At 44.1% G+C, this 19,600-nt stretch overlaps 1 protein-coding gene across 1 annotated transcript in view; it reads right to left on the reverse strand.

The window, feature by feature from the left end:
* CDH11 (cadherin 11) overlaps nucleotides 1-18,163 on the reverse strand; it is a 31,847-nt gene extending 13,684 nt beyond the window's left edge. The window contains exons 1-6 of the mRNA XM_056862972.1: nucleotides 17,919-18,163; nucleotides 13,670-13,964; nucleotides 10,766-10,885; nucleotides 7,609-7,776; nucleotides 3,896-4,083; nucleotides 873-1,126 (exon numbers count right to left, since the gene is read on the reverse strand). Coding sequence (XP_056718950.1) covers nucleotides 873-1,126; nucleotides 3,896-4,083; nucleotides 7,609-7,776; nucleotides 10,766-10,885; nucleotides 13,670-13,964; nucleotides 17,919-18,146 — 1,253 coding nt within the window. The 5' untranslated portion in view covers nucleotides 18,147-18,163. The remainder of the gene's footprint in view (nucleotides 1-872; nucleotides 1,127-3,895; nucleotides 4,084-7,608; nucleotides 7,777-10,765; nucleotides 10,886-13,669; nucleotides 13,965-17,918) is intronic.
* Nucleotides 18,164-19,600: the final 1,437 nt, after the last annotated feature.

A 19,600-nucleotide genomic window follows, 5' to 3' on the forward strand; every position in this document is an offset into this window, starting at 1 on the left:
GAATGTTGTATAATGAACAATGTATGTTGGCCTAAGGCCTTCTTCTCATTGGGAAGAAGAAGGCAAATTGTGTGTGCAGTGTGTAATCTTAGTTTTATTGCCTGCTGTTTTTATTTTGAACTGTTCTCGGTCCTTTCAAACAACTAATGGGCAATGTGGGATAAAAATGAGTGGCAATATTTTTAAAAAATGCATCTTGGCAACAAATCTGTCCACAAATATGACTGCACTAAATGGAGACTGATATTGTTGATGTTAACAGCTTTGCAATTTCCCAGTTGCGGCACAAGTACAAGTAGGATTGCCAACTCCAGCTTGGGAAATTCCTGGAGATTTAGGAGCAGTGTGTGCGTGTGTGTATCAGGGAATGGCAAATTCTGAAGAGAGAAGGAAGCTCATCCAGGATGTGATGTCACTCTCACACCAGTGTCTCATAGATTCTCTGGTATACCATAGACTCTGCCCTCTGAAGCTGCCATTTCCTCTAGGGAAACTGATCTCTGAAGTCTGGAGATCAGTTTTGATTCCAGGAGAACTCCAGGCTCTAACCTTGAGGTTGGTAACTGACTTTGTTCTCTTTGAGGCTCAGATGGCCTGCGGCTTGGGGGACTGTGGCAAATTCACTAGATGATGACAAAATGTACATTTCTGTGAAGATGCTTTGTATAGTCTAGAGAGGAACACCATCTCCTAGGTTCCTTCTTAATTCTCTTGCTTTTGAAAAAGACACAGAAGTTGGCAGTGCTGGGTAGCTTCATCAGAACAATCTTAAATATTGGGCATCCTAGTTGTCTGAATAACCAGTGGATTTGCTTAACTTTATCACTCAAGCCAGCCTTTCAATTGGACAAATTTGCCTTAACAAAGCATACCTTATAGGGCTGTTCTTAGCATCCGGGTCTTTGGCATGTACCCTACCCACTGGAGCATCGGGGCCTGCATTCTCCTCCACTGCAAGAATATAATTTGGTTTTAAGAAGACTGGTGGCTCATCAGCATCCTCCACATTAATTTTCACAGTCACAGTATCTTTGAATGGTCCATTGTTGATGAACTTTGGGTCTATATGTACATTGGCCGCCTCCACTTTCAGACTGTAGGTCTTTTTGGCTTCATAATCCAGGTGCTGAAAGAAACAGGGAAATTGTCTATCAGTTGACTTCAGTAATAACATTGGGTTTAAATCCAGACTAAATTTTCCTTCTTAATTTATGGTAGAAAGGAACTTTCATGTCTCCCCTCTTCATGTCTCCATTGCAGACCACAGATCTCCATGAATAGAGCTCCTGAAGAGTAGGGAATACTTTGGGGAGCTCCCAAAAAGTAGGAATAGGGGATAGAGAATCTTGAAGAATGACATGGGGATAGTCTGTGTAGGAAAGGGGAAAATGGTGGATATTGCCACTTCAGTCTGGATCCAACTTGTTAGCTCCTTGAGTATGCAGAGAAAGAGAAAATGAATGTATTTGAAATAAACAAATTAAATAATAACAACTAAGGCTGTTGTTTAAAATACATCCTGAATTGGTTTTGTGTATATCATCCATGCATCCACAATATATAGGGTTGCCAGGTCCTTCTGCTTCATCGGCAGGAGCTTTGCAAGGGTGTGGCCGGGAGTGTGCTATGTGTGCGAATGACCCACGTGCCAACGTCACTTCCATAGAGTTTCGGCGAAGATTGCTAGAGTGTCTGCATTACTTCCGGGTAAACCCGGAAGTGACATCAGAACGTTCCGTGCCTCCCCCTCTGCCTGGTGTTTCTTTGTCTGGTGACCCCCAATGAGAAGGAAAGTTAAAAAGGCCACATTATAATAGTGTTTGTGGGAGGAACACCCAGACAGAAGCAGAAAAAGAGTGGAAGGACCCTCCATTATTAGATTCTGCATATTCATCAATATTGTGTGAAAACAGAATAACAGGATTCTTTAGCCCAGGCTATCCATAGGTTCACCATGAGTCGGAAGCGACTTGATGGCACTTGACACACACACATAGTCCAAGAAAGCCTGATCTTGTCAGGTTTAGAAGCTAAGCAGCGTTGGCCCTGGTCAGTATTTGGAAAGGAGAAAACCATGGAATACCAGGGTCGTGATGCATAGGCAGGCAACAGCAAATTACGTCTGAACATGTTTTGCCTTGAAAACCCTACGGGTCGCCGTAAACCAGTTGTGACTTGAAAGAAGAAAAGAAAAAAAGAAAAGAAAATGAAGTATAACTGGGACTGAAATGTTTTGGAGGTTCAATATCTGAGGGGGGGGGGATCAGGATCAGAATAGGAAGATTGCTGTCCTCTTCATAGCATCTAAAGATGTGAACTCTGACTCATGTTGAAATAAAAGCTCATGCCGAAACAAATATTGTTAGTCTAAAAGGTGCCACTGGACTTCTGTTTTTTTCTTCCCTTTCATCTTAGTGCAGAGAGCAGCTCTTAAAGTCCAATTGCCAAAGCGGCCATTATTAGTAGATAGAGCTAACTGGAACAAGGTCACAGCTGTTAAACTTCTTTAAAACTGCATTGTAACTTAAAAAGAAGCCCACATTTCAACGCCAGTGATATTTTGTAACTGCAATGTCTTTATTTAAAACATATTGTGTAACCATTGTTTAACATGGCAATATTGTGAAGCCTAAACAATATATGTGATTTGTATTGCTTTACACAAATATGTTGATTTATAAGCATTGTGTAATCATATTTGTTAATTTCAATATTTTGGGTATTTTTTCTTTTCTTTTCTACATTGGAATGTAACCTTCAGGTGGTGGCTAGAGATCCCCTGGGATTAGAGCAGATCTCCAGGTGACAGAGATCAGTTCCCCTGGAGAAAATGGCTGCTTTGGAAGGTGGACTCTATGGCATTATACCCTACTGAAGTCCCTCCCCTCTTCAAACCCTGCCCATTCCAGACTCCACCACCCATATCTCTAGACGTTTCCCAACCTGGAGCTGGCACCCCTAATCATGAGCAAGGCTCTTCTCTGTTTGAGCACCATGAGCTTTGAATCAGGTGGCTTCAGACAGTTTTCTGTCCCTGAGAGAACTATTAGTCTAGCACTTTTATTTTAAAACTTTGTTATTTATGCAGCTGAACATAGCTGCCTCTCTTTGGGGCTTTGTGCTAAGATGTTCACTTTGATTTCTGCAGGGACATCAGCCAGGAAATAAAAGGCAGCCTCTTTTTTTCCCTTTTCTTTCTTTTCTTTTCTTTTTTTTTTGAATTGCAAGCTGAAAGCAGACAAGTGGCTCAGGCAGTCTGAATCTCTTGATGGGAACATAATGCTGCTCTTCCCGGGTTTTTCTTTCTTTCCCTTTCTTCCTCCCAGTGCCGAATGTGTTTGGAAGGAATATTGACAGCCAAAATTAAGTTTTCATCAGAAAAGCAGACACACGCGTGCACGCACGCACACACACACACCCGCACAGGCGCACCGAAAAAAAGCCCTTGTAATTTTCACATTATCCGAAAATTCACACTGCGCTGCCAACTTAAAAATGAATGCTTGATGATAACCAAAGCAATCCCATCATTTATTTCCAAGTTAATACGCAATAGGCTTTGAAGAGCGAACGGTGTTGATTTCTCAAGTGGAAGATCAGTAAAAGAATAATGTACTTTCTTCACTTTAAAAAGATGTTAAGAAGCCTCTATGCATCGATGCCTTCTTTCTCATAATTTCTTTTCCTTCCATTCTGGCTCCAGGCACAAGCAGATAAGAGTAAAACGGAATGCTGGAAGTTAATCATAGCTTCATAAACAAATTACCCCAAACTGCATTTGCTGTGATTTTCTTACCATGAGTGATAATCTATCGCTATTATATTTTCTATGAGGCATGAAGGAAAAATGAAGTATATTATCCATTAACAGGAATGAAAGGGTTGCATTGCTTACCTTCTTAAGTTTCACAACGCCTTCCTGAGTCTCGTAATCCGTGGTAATTTCAAACATCTCTATACCGTCCCCGTCGATAATGTTGTACGCTACTAGGCCATTTTCCCCAATATCGGGATCTTTGGCCTTCACTCTTCCGGCTTCTTCTCCTGGGATGGAAGCTTCTGATATCGACATCTGATAAACACCTAGGTAAAGAACATTTATTTGTAAATGGACTGTTAGGTGCTTCATGCATGATAGCCCTGCTTCGGTAATCTATATGCAGCACAGCAAGTGGTTATTTTTTTAAAAAGCAAATTAAAGACATATCCAAAAGTCCTTTCCAGATGTTTGAAGCACATGCAGTTAATGAACATAGTGAGTGTAGGATTTCTTTCTTTCTTTCTCCAGCCCTTCCCCCTATTGCTTTATTTATTCAGAAAAAAATTATATGCTCCCTCTCCATGGTTCTCAGGGTAGTATACGTGATTCTCCCCTCCTCGATTGTATCCTCATATCAACTCAATGGGGTAGGTTAGGTTGAGAGAGTGGCTGGCCAAGGTAGAGTTGCCAGGTCCTTCTTCACCAATGATGTGAGGTTTTTGGGGCGGAGCCGAGTCCAGTTGCTGAAGTGGCCATTTTCTCCAGGGGAACTCATTTTATCGCCTGGAGATCAGTTGTAATAGCGGGAGATCTCCATCTACCACCTGGAGGTTGGCAAGCCCAGCCCTACCTCTAATTTTAGCTGGCTGAGCCAAATCAACATACAGAAACACAACTTTTCATGTGTGTTGGAGATGAAGATAAACGGGCTAGTCCTCCCCAGGAGTTTGTTCTCAGGATTATAAGGGTCTATAAACCACACATTCCATTCGCCCTGCGTTCTAACCTATATCAAATCACCTTCCCAATTATGCACATCCCAGCCTCCGCCTCAACACTACATGACTGCCTAGCCAAAATGCAGAATTTATTCTGACACAAAGGCTGTAAGTCATGTTGCAGATGTTAATGTAGAATTCCAGAGAAAATTACGTTTAAGATGAATCATGGTAGACCTTCAGTTCTAGGAAGCTTTCAGATAATTTATTCAGGGCCGTTTATCCAGAAGCCACAAATTATATGAAAAAGGAATAGATATGATATTACAGATAAAACACCGAGAGGAATAAATCTCCAACTTGGCTTTGTGGTTTTGGCTTAGAAGGACTGACACTGGTTCCTCTGCATTCTCTGCTGCGGTCCATGGTAGGGAAAGTATAGGGATGCTTTTGTGCCTTCTAATCACCCACATGCATAAAAGAGAAACAGATGGCATTTGAATGTCATGATCAACCCTGCTTTATAAACCTTTGCTTCATTAAACCTTGGTTAGTTGTGATGTATATGGGAACCAGTGTGGTGTAGTGGTTAAGGGTGGTGGTTTGGAGTGGTGGACTCTAATCTGGAGAACCGGGTCTGATTCCCCACCCCTCCACATGAGCGGCGGATGCTAATCTTGTGAACTGGGTTGGTTTCCTCACTTCTACACATGAAGCCGGCTGGGTGGGCTAGTCAGAGCTCTCTCAGCCCTGTCTACCTCACAGGGTGTCTGTTGTGGGGAGGGGAAGGGAAGGCGATTGTAAGCTGGTTCGATTCTCCCTTAAGCGGCAGAGAAAACCGGCATATAAAAACCAACTCTCTTCCTCCTTCTTTTGTTTCCCCTTTGAATTCTTGCTTTCAGCTGCCCTGTGGGTTGAGTTGGTTGCTTTAGTGCCTGTTGCTATATTCCATTGTCTTTAGTGAGGCCATGGTTCAGTGGTCGAGCTTCTGTTTTGCATGGAGAAGGTCCCAGACTCAACCTCTGACATCTCCAATTAAAAAGGGAGGTTGGAGGTTCTTTACTCTGACCTAGATGGTCCATACTCACCCATTCTCATCAGATCTCTGAAGCTTAGCATTGGTTGGGTCTGGTTAGTACTTGGATGGGAGAGAGCCACGGTTGATATTCAGAGGCAATGGCAAACTATCTCCATCTGTCTCTTGCCTTGCAAACCCAACAGTGTTGCCATGAGTCGGCTATGACTTGATGGCACTTTCCACCACCAGGAGGTTCTTCGAAAAGACAACTACTACTTGAGATTCTGGAGAGCCTCTGCTACTCAGTGGAGACAGTACCAACCTTGATATACCAATGATCTGACTCAGCATAAGGCTGCTTTACATGTGTGTCAGTTATCTCACATTGACTTTAGCTTTTTGTTTGAGATTTTACTATTTATTAATGATGTGCTTCGTTTCACAATTGAACTGTATACCACTGTGAACCGCCACAAGCCTATGTCTGTGGAGAGATGGCACGTAAATATTTACATAAGTAGGCAATTTAAATACGCATGCACGCGCCATGTTGGATGTACTGCGTCTGCATTTTGTATTTGGGTGTTCCCTCCGGAGAACGATGACAACAAAAATAGTCAAAGAAATAGCCCTGAGAAATCCACTGAAGGAAATAAAAAACCCACTGACAAAGGTGTTTTGTAATTGTTGTGTAATGTTGCGGAAGAGAACTTGAAGAGAAGTCGAAACAGAGATTGCTTTTACTGACAGAGTCCTTGTCGCTTTCACGGTGTGCTTGAATTCATAAGCATAAGATGAGGAAGAAGTGTGATACAGGGTTTTGTTTTGTTTTGTTGGTCTCTCAGTTGTTTAAAAGTATACATTTTCTCTGAAGTACAGCTTCATTGCTTTCATCCAGCCCAGTCTCAACTGTCTCAGTTAAAGGGTTTTCTAGCATATCCACAAAAGTCTAGACCGCATCCCCTTGATCTCAGCAGGGGCATGTTTTTTCAACCATCATTGTCCAGTATGTTTTGAAAGCCAGGCTGAGCGCCAGGAACCTCCTCCTGTGTCTTAATCTTGCCTTGAAAAACTTGGTGTCCCCAGGCAAATGCTTTAACCCTTCTGTGCATCAGTTTGACATTTTTTTGTAACAGAAGAAGAAGAAGAAGAAGGAAAAGAAAAATATTTGGTTTTTATATGCCAACTTTCTTTACTTTTTAAGGAGAATCAACCTGGCTAACAATCTCCTTCCCTTCCTCTCCCCACAACAGACACCTTGTGAGGCAGGTGAGGCTGAGAGAGCTCAAAGAGAACTGTGAAAAGCCAAAGGTCACCCAGCTGTCTGCATGTATAGGAGTGGGGAAACCCACCCAGTTCATCAGATTAGAGTCCACCACCCTTCACCACCACACCACACTGGCTCTTACAGTGTAATGCTAAGGAGAGTGACTCCATTCATTTCAATGGGCTTAGACTGGAGTAACTCTGCACAGGATTGCACTGATAGGCTTAGTCTACAATTTTGTGAAGGATGCGGCGATGCCACTGAAAACTGCATCCCTGAGCTGATTTTGTCTCGCCTGTCCTGTAACGTTTAGCTTCCCTCATCCAGTGTCATCCCACTGTGAATTTCCCATGAACCCACTCACCTTTAGCAGTATGCCATTTGATATGCAACGGGGCAGGAGAACTGAACACAGAGATACCGGCTCATATGGCATCCCTGTGTGGATCGTAATACATACTTCCATGCTTGCTAACTCTAGTGTTGATCTACGGACCTCCCTCGGAGACAAAGACAGGTAAACTAGCGACCCGGCATCCCAGGTGTGCTGTGTTTCTTAAAGACCTCTCTCAGAGGAATAGCACAAAAAGATGCTGCGTTATTTACCAGAGAGCTTGCAACTTACTCTGCGGGAATTTTGGCGGGTTGTCGTTGACGTCAGTCAGGGTTATTGTCACTTTGGTCGTCCCTGAGAGTCCTCCCATGTGTCCTCCCATGTCCTTCGCTTGGATGACGACGTGATATTCTTCCTTTGCCTCTCTGTCCATGTTGGGAAGAGCCGTTCTAATAATACCTTCCGATATAGAGTGGGAGGGAGGGAGAAAAAGGGCTAAGTAAACATTCTTTCACCTTCATTCCACACTAATAATCTCACTTCGGGTCACACGCTTTGCTTGCGTCAGCAGTGGCCTAGATTCCCCATGATGACGGTGCACCAGACACAGTACCTATAAATCTGCATTTACAAGTCCAGCAAAGTCAATCGATCAAGGGGGCCCTCTCCTAGTCTAAATGAAGCCAAAATCTTCATGCTAAAGACAGCTAGGCATGATCTGGAGCCAGATAAATGTCCTGTTTTTCTGCCTTTGCTTTCACTACAAAATCAGGAAGGTTGTCTGGCATTTGGGATACCAAACTATGGGGCACATTTAGGGTTGTCAGGTCCCTCCTGGAAACCAGTGGGGGTTGGGGAGGACTTACCAGCAGTGAGGGAAAGTCACTTCTGGTGCACACCAGAAATGATGTCATCACAGTGACGTGGCGCGCTCTGGTGTTTGGACAAAAACTCTATGGTAGAAGCCATTTTTACCAGAGCTTTTGCACAAATACCAGAGCATCCTCCATTACTGACAATGTGATGACATCACTTCTGGTGTGCGCTGGATGTTAAGTCACCGCATTGCCAGCCTGGGCTTCTATTCATTGCCAGCTAATCAGCGGCAGGGCGGGACCTGGGGCGGGGGAATCTCCTGTCCCTGGTGAGAGCCTGCCAGCCCTAGATGCATTTATCTAGGAGGCAGCAGTGACTTCCAATGGTGGAAGGGTGGGACTCTGCCAGCAGCATGAGACTTCTCTGCCTCCCTCCTCCCACTGCACCCCCCGGTGTCCGACTAGTGGTACTCCTGGGGGGCACAAGACCTTGCAGGAGCAGCACAAGAAGAGAGTTGGAGGTCTGAAGTGGAAGGAGGAAGTCAGCAAAATTCCCCCTAGGAGTATTATGAGAGGGAGGCAGAGATGTGCAGCAAAAGTGGGAAGTCAGCAAAAAAAAAAGAAAAAAAAGAAATAAATTAAAAAAAACCCTTCTGTTTAAAGGTAAAGGTCCCCTGTGGAAGCTCCAGGTCATTCCTGACCCATGGGGTGACATCACATCCTGACGATTACTAGGCAGACTTTTACTTTACGGGGTGGTTTGCCAGTGCCTTCCCCAGTCATCTTCCCTTTACCCCCAGCAAGCTGGGTTCTCATTTGACCAACCTGGAAGGATGGAAGGCTGAGTCAACCTTGGGCCGGCTACCTGAAACCAACTTCTGTCGGGATCGAACTCAGGTCGTGAGCAGAGCTTGGACTGCAGTACCGCAGCTTACCACTCTGAGCCACCAGGCTCCTCCCTTCTGTTTACATGCTTTTTAATGTCTGAAAATGTTTTATTGATTTGTGTTAATGTTTTGCACCTTGGGAAATTGGGAGGAAAGGGGGCAGAGAAATGTGTAAAACAAATACATAAAAATAAATATGGGAAATTCTGCATGCAAAACAGATGGTCTATCACTTACCCACTCACTCTGAATTATAACATTGCCTTTAGCAATTGGAAGGCATTTTTCTCTCCCAGTGTATGGTTGAAGTGGAAATGATGTAGCAACTTTGGCAAAGCTAAGCAGGTCTCATTCTTATCCATGCCTGGCTAGGAGACCTCTTGAGAATCCCATGCTTCCCTGCATTCCATCTATGCATCTAGTACATTTTTTATCCCATCCTTTCTCCAAAGAAATCAGGGCAATAATCATGGCCTTCTCCTCATCATTTCATTTTCATATGCTGAGAGAGGGTGGCTGGCCCAAAGCAACCTTCATGGCAGTGTGGGGAGGATGGAAGAAAGATGTGGGGCAGAAGAAAGATGCCCATCCTATTGGATGGAAGAAAGGTGGGAGAAAGGTACCTCCCCACCTCTGCTTCTGGGGGATCCAAGCTTTACACACTTAAAGAGATGGCTGAGTTGGTCAATGGAGCTGGAAAGACTTTTGCCCAGGGTCAGGGACCTGAGCAACCCCCAGGCTCCCTGACCCCGAGGGAAGCCAGGGACCCATTCTCCGTGTCCATGTGCCAAAGCAGCAACATACGTGGTACCTTTAAGGCAATACCTGCTGCTCCAATGTTTGACAGGGACTGGACCTTTAACAGTCCACTGTCTGATGAACAACCGGGATGCAGCCTTGAGCTGGGGTGGGGAAACAAGGATATGCATCAGGGCTTGTATGACATGGCGTCAACAGCTTCCCACAGGAATTGCTCAGATCCTATGGGAGTTCCAAAGGGGAGGAACCTCCAGAGGGGCTGGCCTAGGCTTGCCAGGTCTCCCTGGTTTAGGGTTGCCAGGTCCCTCTTCACTACCAGTGGGAGGTTTTTGGGGCGGTGCCTGAGGAGGGTGGGGTTTGGGGAGCAGAGGGACTTCAATGCCATAGAGTCCAATTGCCAAAGTGGCCATTTTCTCCAGGTGAACTGATCTCTATCGGCTGGAGATCAGTTGTAAGAGCAGGAGATCTCCAGCTAGAACCTGGAGGCTGGCAACCCTACCCTGGCTGCTGGCACAAAGTGGGGGTAGGGTTGTCAAGTTCAGGTTGGGGAACTCCTGGAGGTTTGGGGACACAGCCTGGGAAGGACAGGGAATTCAGAGTCCACCTTCTAAAGCATCAATTTTCTCCAGGGGAACTGATCTCTGTAATCTGGAGATGAGCTGAAATTCCTGAGGATCCCCTGGTCCCATCTGGAGGCTGGCATCCCTAGGCTGGCAGAGGGTGAGCTAGGCCCTTCTAAGGTAAAAGGAAGTCAAGCAGAGATGAGACACTGGCTCCTTGAGTTGAAAGGAGTAGGGTCAGGAGAGAGGTGAAGAACCAGAGTGAAGGAAACCTCCTTCCCTCTCTGTCTGAGGCCTGTGGGAGAATATACTAGTGCCCCTTGCTGGCAAAGATCTGTGAGACCCAAGCAGGTCTTCTACATCCAAGTTAAGCAGACATCCATCCCAGAAAGTGAGGCATTTGGAATCTTTTCATTTGTAGAAATACCTGTTTGTGCTTCCACGGAGAAATATGGCTGACCCTCAAGAATGCTGTAAACTAGTTTGGCACTGTTTCCATACGTAGGGTCATCAGCATCTGAGGCTGTCACCTGAATAACTGAGGTACCTAAAACCAGAAAAGGAGCCATTTCAGAATTCAATATGCTTGTTAAAAACAAAAAACAAAAAAACACAATTTCAAAATTCACTTTCATTATTAAAACAAAAACAAAAACCCGGCAATTGGAGATTATTTCATAATTAGGCACTAGAAAATTAGACCTAAAGGGTTATTCCCCTACAAGAGGTATTGCTAGTAAATCACCAGTGGATACCTACCAACTGTGCCAGGGATTATGGGAAATCTCTGACCAATTAATTTCTTGGAGTACACAGTTCAGTAAATTCTATTTCACTAAACAATTTCTCTCTCTCTCTCTCTTTTTTTCCCCTTAGCAACTGCTTAATATCACTATTTAGGACATTCATTTATACCTATCATCCCTGCAAAACAACTCACAAACAAAACAAAACCTCCTTTACCAGTATTTGGAAATTATATGCATGATAATTGCCAAAGTAAGTGAAAAATTTCTTTGGCTGAGTTTATGGGTGGGTGGGGGGGATCATTCAGAACCTGTTCATATGTAACCCAGCCAATTTCATACATTTTATCACCCAGTATGAATTATGAAATATATATACATGAACACATGAATCTGCCTTATACTGAATCAGACCCTTGGTCCATCAAGTCAGTGCTGTCTACTCAGACTAGCAGGGTCTCAGGTGAAGGTCTTTCACATCACCTACTTGCCTAGTCCCTTTAACTGGAGATGCCAGGGATTGAACCTAGGACCTTCCGCATGCCAAGCAGATGCTCTACCACTGAGCCACAGCCCCTCCCCTTAAATCACTACATCTAATGGCCAACTCCATGTAGAATCCAGGGCTCCCACTTAGGGATTACAAACCCATGAGAATCTTTAGGTTTTTGGACAAATGCAAAATATGTAATGTAATGTGTGTGCGCGCGCACCAATCTTTGCATGCACAAACAATGGGGAAGGACCATGATGATGATCAGGAAAGATCGGAAGTGAAAATTAAGTGGGGGATTAGCTTTCCACTCGGACATGGGTTTTTGCATTTCTCCCCATCACAACTGATAGGGGTCAAAACCTGCCCCTAACTTGCATGGGATGAAGAAGTCATCTCACATGAACCTAGTTTAAACCCCAGGTCCAGCTGTGTCCTCAACTGAACCAAATAGTCCTGGTTTACCAGGAACTGCTCCTATTTTATAGCACACAACATTCACAAATCCCTGTACCACTTTTGTCCTTTGGGAATATTTGAACGGTAGTTCCCCCGACACAATGATAACACAATAGTTTATATTGTTATTGTTGCTCAAAGAACTTCACACATATATTCTTAGGACAATCTTGCAATATCCCTATAGAGCAAGTCAGTATGATTAGGATGGAGAGAAAGTGGTTTGTTTAAGACTGCACAGAGAAATACCAGAAATGGTAGAAATAAAATTTCTACCAGAGACTTTCTAGATTGCAATGGATGTTCTGAGCCAGATTTGTTTAAAAAATGTGGCCTGGGTTGCCAACTCTTAGTGTTGGCAGGTCCCTCTTCGCTACCGACAGGAGGTTTTTGAGGTGGAAACTGAGGAAAGCAGGGTTTGGGCAGGGCAGGGACTTCAATGGTATACAGTCCAAATGCCACAGTGGCCATTTTCTCCACGTGAACTGATCTCTATCGGCTGGAGATCAATTGTAATAGTAGGAGATCTCCAGCTAGTACCTCTGGCTTGGGAACGTCATGTAGATTTGGAGGCAGTGACTGGAGAAAGACTTAAATTTCTCCAAGACTCTGTAGAATACCATAAAGTCCACCTTCCACAGCTGCCATTTCCTCCAAGAGACCTGATCGCTGCAGTTTGGAGATCCGTTGTAATTCTGAGAGAACTCCAAGCCACCACCAGGTGGTTAGTAATAGGATAGGGCTGCAACCTGAAGACCTCAACTATTGCATATGTGTTAGGAATGCCACATGGCTTGCTTGTGTAAGGACTGAATCCTGGGCATGCCACCTGGTGGCCATTCAATTTGCTCACCTGGATTCCAGCTTTCATTTTTTTTTAAAGGGTAAGTCTCCAGCCCTTGCAAACCTGGGCATGCAAAGGAAAATAAGCTACACCCTGTCCAGTTTCTTTAACGAGAGACAAGCCTACTCCACTTTCCCATGCTTACAACCAACAAGGGAAGACAGAGATATGAGTGACATGTTTCCTGTGTCTCTCCCTGAGATGTTTTACTATTGCCTTAGAAGACAACAAAGTTAAATCCTGGAATGAGGCAACTGTCAGGTTACCAAAAAAGATGCTTTCTTTGATCTTTCAAGGATGCAAGTTTTTGTATCCTTGGTAGGTATACTTATAAATTTGCATAGTATCTGTCTCAATTTGGTGAGTGGAGCATGACAGCTCACGTGTGCGCACATTCGGATGTGGAAGAAGCTTGTCCCCGAGGCAAAATAGGATCGAGGTTTATCAGCAAGATGTAGCAGCAATACTACACCCATTAAATGGAATGTATATAATGAGTGATCAAGGGGCTGTGGCTCAGTGGTAGAACATCTGCTTGGCATGCAGAAGGTTTCAGGTTCAATCCCCAGCATCTCCAGTTGAAGGGACTAGGCAAGTAGGTGATGTGAAAGACCTCTGCCTGAGACCCTGGAGAGCAGCTGCCGGTCTAAGTAGATAATACTGACTTCGATGGACCAAGGGTCTGATTCAGTATAAGGCAGCTTCATGTGTTCATGTGACACAGGAATTATCCCTGGACCTCACTTCCTAACTTATCATGAAATCTGTAATGCATTTTTGGGTACATACCTACGTTGGATCTCTCTGGTACATTGGCGTGGTAGTTTTCATGCAAGAATTCAGGGGGGTTGTCGTTAATATCTTGAACCTTCACAATGAATTCAGAGGGTGGTTCCAGGGGTCGGTTGGTATTCCTGTCCACAGCTTGGGCTGTTAAAGTGTACTGAGCTCTTTCTTCCCGATCCAGTGTCTTTGTTGCATGGATGTTCCCTGATTTGTCGTCAATAACAAAAATGATCCCAGCTCCTTCACCTGAGAGAATGTATTTAATGTTCCCATCGCCAGAATCGATATCGGAATGAAGCTGTGAAATGCAAAACATACACTGGTTATTTCAAAAGCTTAAGCAATGTAACTGCAAAAAAATTAGGTTTGGTCTAAGGACTGTAATAAATCCACTACTGTTTCAAAAGCCAATAATTACAGCTGGTTAATACTGACTTGAAAGTGATAATTATTTGGGATGGGTTCTAACAAGGATTCTGATTTCTTCTCCAATAGCCATGCACCTTGAAGAAGAAGAAGAAAAGTTGATTTTTATATGCCAACTTTACCACTTAAGGGAGAATCAAACTGGCTTACAATCACCTTCCCTTCCCCTCCCCACAAAAGACACCCTGTGAGGTAGGTGGGGCTGAGAGAGCTTTAAGAGAACTGTGACTAGCCCAAGGTCACCCAGCAGGCTTCGTGTGGAAGAGTGGTGAAACCAACCCGGTTCACCAGATTAGAGTCTGCCACTCATGTGGAGGAGTGGAGAATTAAACCCGGTTCTCCAGATCAGACTCCACCTCTCCAAACCACTGCTCTTAACCACTATGCCACACTGGCTTGGAATGTCTCACTCCAATATGAACTGACCGTAGGTTGGATCCAGACTAGGTTTTTAATCAACATAATGCAATTTCCTGCCTTCCCCTTCCCACTGCAGGTCACTGGACTTCATGAAATGCTGTTACTAGGGGGGATGGGGAGCCCCAAGGAATGACATGAGGAGGGGTCTGCATTGGGGAGGGAAAATCAATGGACATGGCCAATTTAGTTTTGACCCATTCCCATGCTCTGGAACAGAAGTGGATCATTGGAAAAATACAGAATGGAATGCTTGATGTCACATAATTATGGAACAAAAACAGTGTGAAATGAGTGACATTCTTTTTCTTGCCTGCCAAAATCTATCTCTGTCTGTCAATCTACAGTTCTATGGCATCTTCAGACATTTCTGTGGCTAGCCTGATCTTTTCAGATCTCAGAAACTAAGCAGGGTCAGCCCTGGTCAATATCTGGACGGGAGACCATCAAGAAGTCCACGGCCACCATGCAGAGGCAGGCAGTGACAAACTAACCACCTCTGTTCGCCTCTTGCCTTGAAAACCCCACAGGGTTGCACTAAGTCGGTTGCGACTTGACAGTGCTTTCCACCACCAATATGACTAGCAAGCTATTTTAAATTGTCTGATGAGCGAATTATAAAGCACATTGAGGATTAGTTCAGAATTCACTCGAATATATGCATGTAGCTGATTAGCAGTTGTTGAGATTAAGAGGAGAAAAAGTAGCATATCTTTTATGAAAGGTTTTATATTCATGATTATTTTAGTAAGCTGCTTTTCAAAAAAAACGTAGATCTGTGATGTGTGGAATAGCAACAAAGCAACCACCCATTGGGTTCCAACTAATTTCCAATTTTGTCAATATTTAATGCCCATTGTGATGTAATAATGAATGGCACTAAAGCAATTAACGCATGAAATGAAATGTGAGTCCTGTTTCCTTGGCTTCCTTACTTTCATATTGCTGTAGGCATTGGCTCCATGAATTGGTATGAATATGAAATGTATAAAACTGGACCATCTTTGCTTTCTCATATTTTATCCTGGTTAAGCCGATACAATGATGGGAGCTTGCTACTCAATGAGCTGGATCCATCACATCTGTTTTACACTGGTTATAGGCCATTGGTTTGAAGAGAGTTGCACTTGAGGGTGCTTTCTGGTGTGTCCCTAAAAATGAATTGCATTCTGGGTCAAACAACATCAATTGCAGCCCAGATGAGGGTTAATTTGTGAGAAACCTCAAGAGCATTGCTTACCATTTAGGCAGAGCTTTTTCTAAAGCCTAGATTGTACAATGTGTGATGAAGGTAACATCTGAGCAATCTAGGTTGGGCACAAAAGATGTCTCCTGATCTGCTTTTCTGAGAGAACTCCTGTGTAGGAAAGGTCTTTATGAGATAGCTGAAGATCTACAGTCTCGGCCCACATTATTCTTAGAAAATGAGGCCATGGATCAACTTATGATGACCCTGTAGGGCAGGGGTGGGGAACGTCAGGCCCGGGGGCCGTTTAAGGCCCACGAAATCATTTGGTCTGGCCCTTCGTGGGTCCTGGCAGATCTCTAGCTCAGAAGAATCTAAGACTGGCGATCCGCCCCCTCCCGTGGACAGGAATAGCCTCTATTCAAGGTGGATGTGAGTTTGTTTTGCCGAGAAAAGGAACCCTTTTTTCCCCTTGCAGAAGAGTCGTTAGCTATGGAGCTGCTAGGACCGCCCAAGAAACTATGTTATCCCTTTCCTACCCGGGCCGTGGGGCTTGGTCGGCTAATTTTTAAATTGATAATTTTGTATGGCCCACGAATGATGTTATAAATATCCAAATGGCCCTTGGTGGAAAAAAGGTTCCCCACCCCTGCTGTAGGGTTTTCAAGGCAAGAGATATTCAGAGGTGGTTCGCCATTGTCTGCCTATTCATAGTGACCCTGGTATTCCTTGGTGGGCTCCCATCTAAATACTGACCAGGGCAAATCCCTATTTAGCTTCTTTGATCTGACAAGATTGGGCTAGCTTGGGCTATCCAGGACAGAGCCTCTACAAACACTGAAATCATTGCATGTATGGAAGGTATAAGCACACTGGTCCTACCTCCCCCACCAGCATGTGATCACGGGTTTGAAAGCAGAGTCTGTATGTATAATCTCCATCTACGTAATCAAGGATGCTGCTTTTTTCAAATATTACCATCGCAGATAAACTTGCTTCATGAGGAGCCTTCAAGCCAGTAATTGTGCATAGGTGAAAACAGCACACTTGTGTCTGTTCCCCCTCTATGTGTGTTGATATTCTGAGGACCCTTCAACTAAGACCTGTTAGTGTCCTTCACAAGATGTCAAGTGACGCCACTGTAACTGTCCTAAAGTATTCTAAGAAGTGGTGGATTGAGCCTGGGCTTGCTCATGCAACAGGAGGGCACTCAGGATCAAATTACAGAAGATGCTAAGAAATCCACGCTCACATCTCTAGTTTTTGGTAAACTGAAGCTACAAGAGGCCCTGAGTTTGGATTGGGACTGCTCTGAGAAGAAATGAGACTACTTCCCTCAAAGCTGCTATATTTTGTCCCATTAGGAGAAACATACACACCACACAGATCCAACCCATACAAAGCAGACTTATGATTTGACTTTCCCAGATCCATAGGCCCCATGATTAGGGCCCCCTGGAATTTGGCCCCCCATACTGACACATACTAACATGATAGAGGCAACATGCATGGTTCCCCTAACAAGTCATTAAAAAGGTATGGGGCAGATGAGTTAACTACCTTCCATTTCTGTCACTGTCCCAGCCTGAATTGGGACTTTTTACAAGGTAATAAAAATACTTGAGATCCAATCATTCAGTTTCTCACCTGATTTGACATTCAATATATCCAATTTTGGAAGGGCACATTAGAACCTGGACAAATGGAGGTATTTAGAAAATAAGCATTCAGCCACTATTTGTGAGCTATATCTTGCCCTATATATTTTTCTTTTGTTTAGTTTTTTTGTTAATTTTTTTAGCAGTAGAAATAGGCTACGGGTTTAGGGTTGCCAAACACCAGGCGGGGCCTGGAATTCTCCTGGAATTACAACCCAACTCCAGACTACACAGATCAGTTCCCCTGGAAAAAATGGCAGCTTCAGAGGGGTGGAGACTATGCATCATAACCCTGCTGAGGTTCCTCCTCACCCCAAACCCTGCCCTCCCCAGGCTCCACCACCAGATCTTCTGGAATTTCCCAACCCAAACCTGGTAACCCTACGAGTGCTATTTCCAGGGGTTCCCAGTCTCTCAAGAATGAATTTGTTTGGGTCACAGTAAGGCTGATCTATTTCTGCAACCAGAACTTGAGCTTCCCTGTATTTTAGCCTATGTTTTCAGGCTGCTAATGGGGCAAAATCTAAAGCAAACTCAAATTCAAATGCCATCAAAGGTTTCTTACCCTGCCCACCAGTACAGGATCTGGTCCTGTATATTCCTCTATTACAAAGAATTGATTCCACACCCATCCTCTTTTGGAACGGTGGAGAACTTGTCCTTCCTTTCCCTTTTCATGGTGTCCATGGAGCGACGGTCTTGAAGGGTTCAGTCTTTCCGTTGCTATGGCCAGGCTGTAGCTAAGCATTCCCAGGCAGAGAAGGGCAGCATGTAAACAGTTGTCGTCCTTCATTTTTGGTTAAGTTATAGGCACCAAATTGATCCCTTCTTCACAGGGCCCCCACAATAGTCCAAAAAAGGAACAATATAATTCTCTGGAAATTTCAGATGTAGTCTTCCATATGCAAGATGTCCCTGCTCTTTAAACTCATCACTTCAGTTCCATCCAGTTTCCCAAATTAATTCCTACAGAAAAAGAGAAAAGAAAGTTAGTTTCTCTCCATCCTCCCATCTGGTCAATTCTAAGCAAAGTATAATTTCATACTTTGAAACAACTGAACACAGGCCCCGTGACATTATAAGTCCTATGATCATGGCAATCAAGTATGACCTGTCTGGATGAAAATATTATCTTGTTATAATAATCAGACATCGCAGATATAAGTCCTGAGTTCTTCCTTGTTTCTGTAGCACACTTATAACAAACAACTTTTTTAAAAAAGTGTTATTTTTCTTCTAGCGCCACCACAAAACATTAAGTGTCTAATGTTACCAATGATCAGGGGAGTCCTTTTCAGTTTACTCAATAGGATGATCCAGGCATTTATTTATTAAAATAACTATAACTTGCTTTTCTCCCCAGTGGTAACTCACAGTGATTTACTCCATTCTTTTATCTTCTGTTTCATTTGCATGACAACCTTGTGAGTTAGGTTAGGCTGAGAGAGTGTGGCTGTCCCAAGGTCACCCAGTGAACTTCAGGGTTGCCAGCCTCCAGGGACTAGCTGGAGATCTCCTGCTATTACAACTGATCTCCAGCGAATAGAGATCAGTTCACATGGAGAAAATGGCCGCTTTGGCAATTGGATTCTATGGCATTGAAGTCCCTCCCCTTCCCAAATCCCGCCCTCCTCAGGCTCCACCCCAAAAACCTCCCACGGGTTGCTAAGAGGGATGTGGCAACCCTAGTGAACTGACATGTCAGAGCTTGAATCACCCCTGGGTCTCCCTGGATCTAATTTGACAATCTAACTATTGTGCCATCATGGTGTAGTGGTTAAGAGCAGTGGTTTGGAGCGGTGGAGTCTGAAATGGAGAACCAGGTTTGATTCCCCACTCCTACACATGAAGCTTGCTGGGTGACCTTGGGCAAGTGATTCTCTCTCACCCCCCCTACCTCACAGGGTGTGTATTGTGGGGAGGGGAAGGGAAGGTGATTGTAAGCCAGTCTGAGTCTCCCTTAAGTGGTAGAGAAAGTCGGAATATAAAAAACAACTCTTCTTCTTCTATGCTATGTTGGCTTATGCTCTCGTTCACCAACATCATTTCTCAGTGCCTTTCTTAAGCTCTAGTTAACAAACAGCTACAGTATAATGCTCACAGAGGTAGTAATACTCTTCTGTGCTTAACCACTTCAGTCTGCAGTAGGGTGGCCAACTTCCAGGTACTAGCTGGAGATCTGCTATTACAACTGATCTCCAGACTATTGAGATCAGTTCACCTGGTGAAAATGGCTGCTTTGACAGT

The sequence above is a fragment of the Euleptes europaea genome, chromosome 17 (assembly GCF_029931775.1).
Source record: "Euleptes europaea isolate rEulEur1 chromosome 17, rEulEur1.hap1, whole genome shotgun sequence".
In the NCBI taxonomy this organism is placed as follows: Eukaryota; Metazoa; Chordata; class Lepidosauria; order Squamata; family Sphaerodactylidae; genus Euleptes; species Euleptes europaea.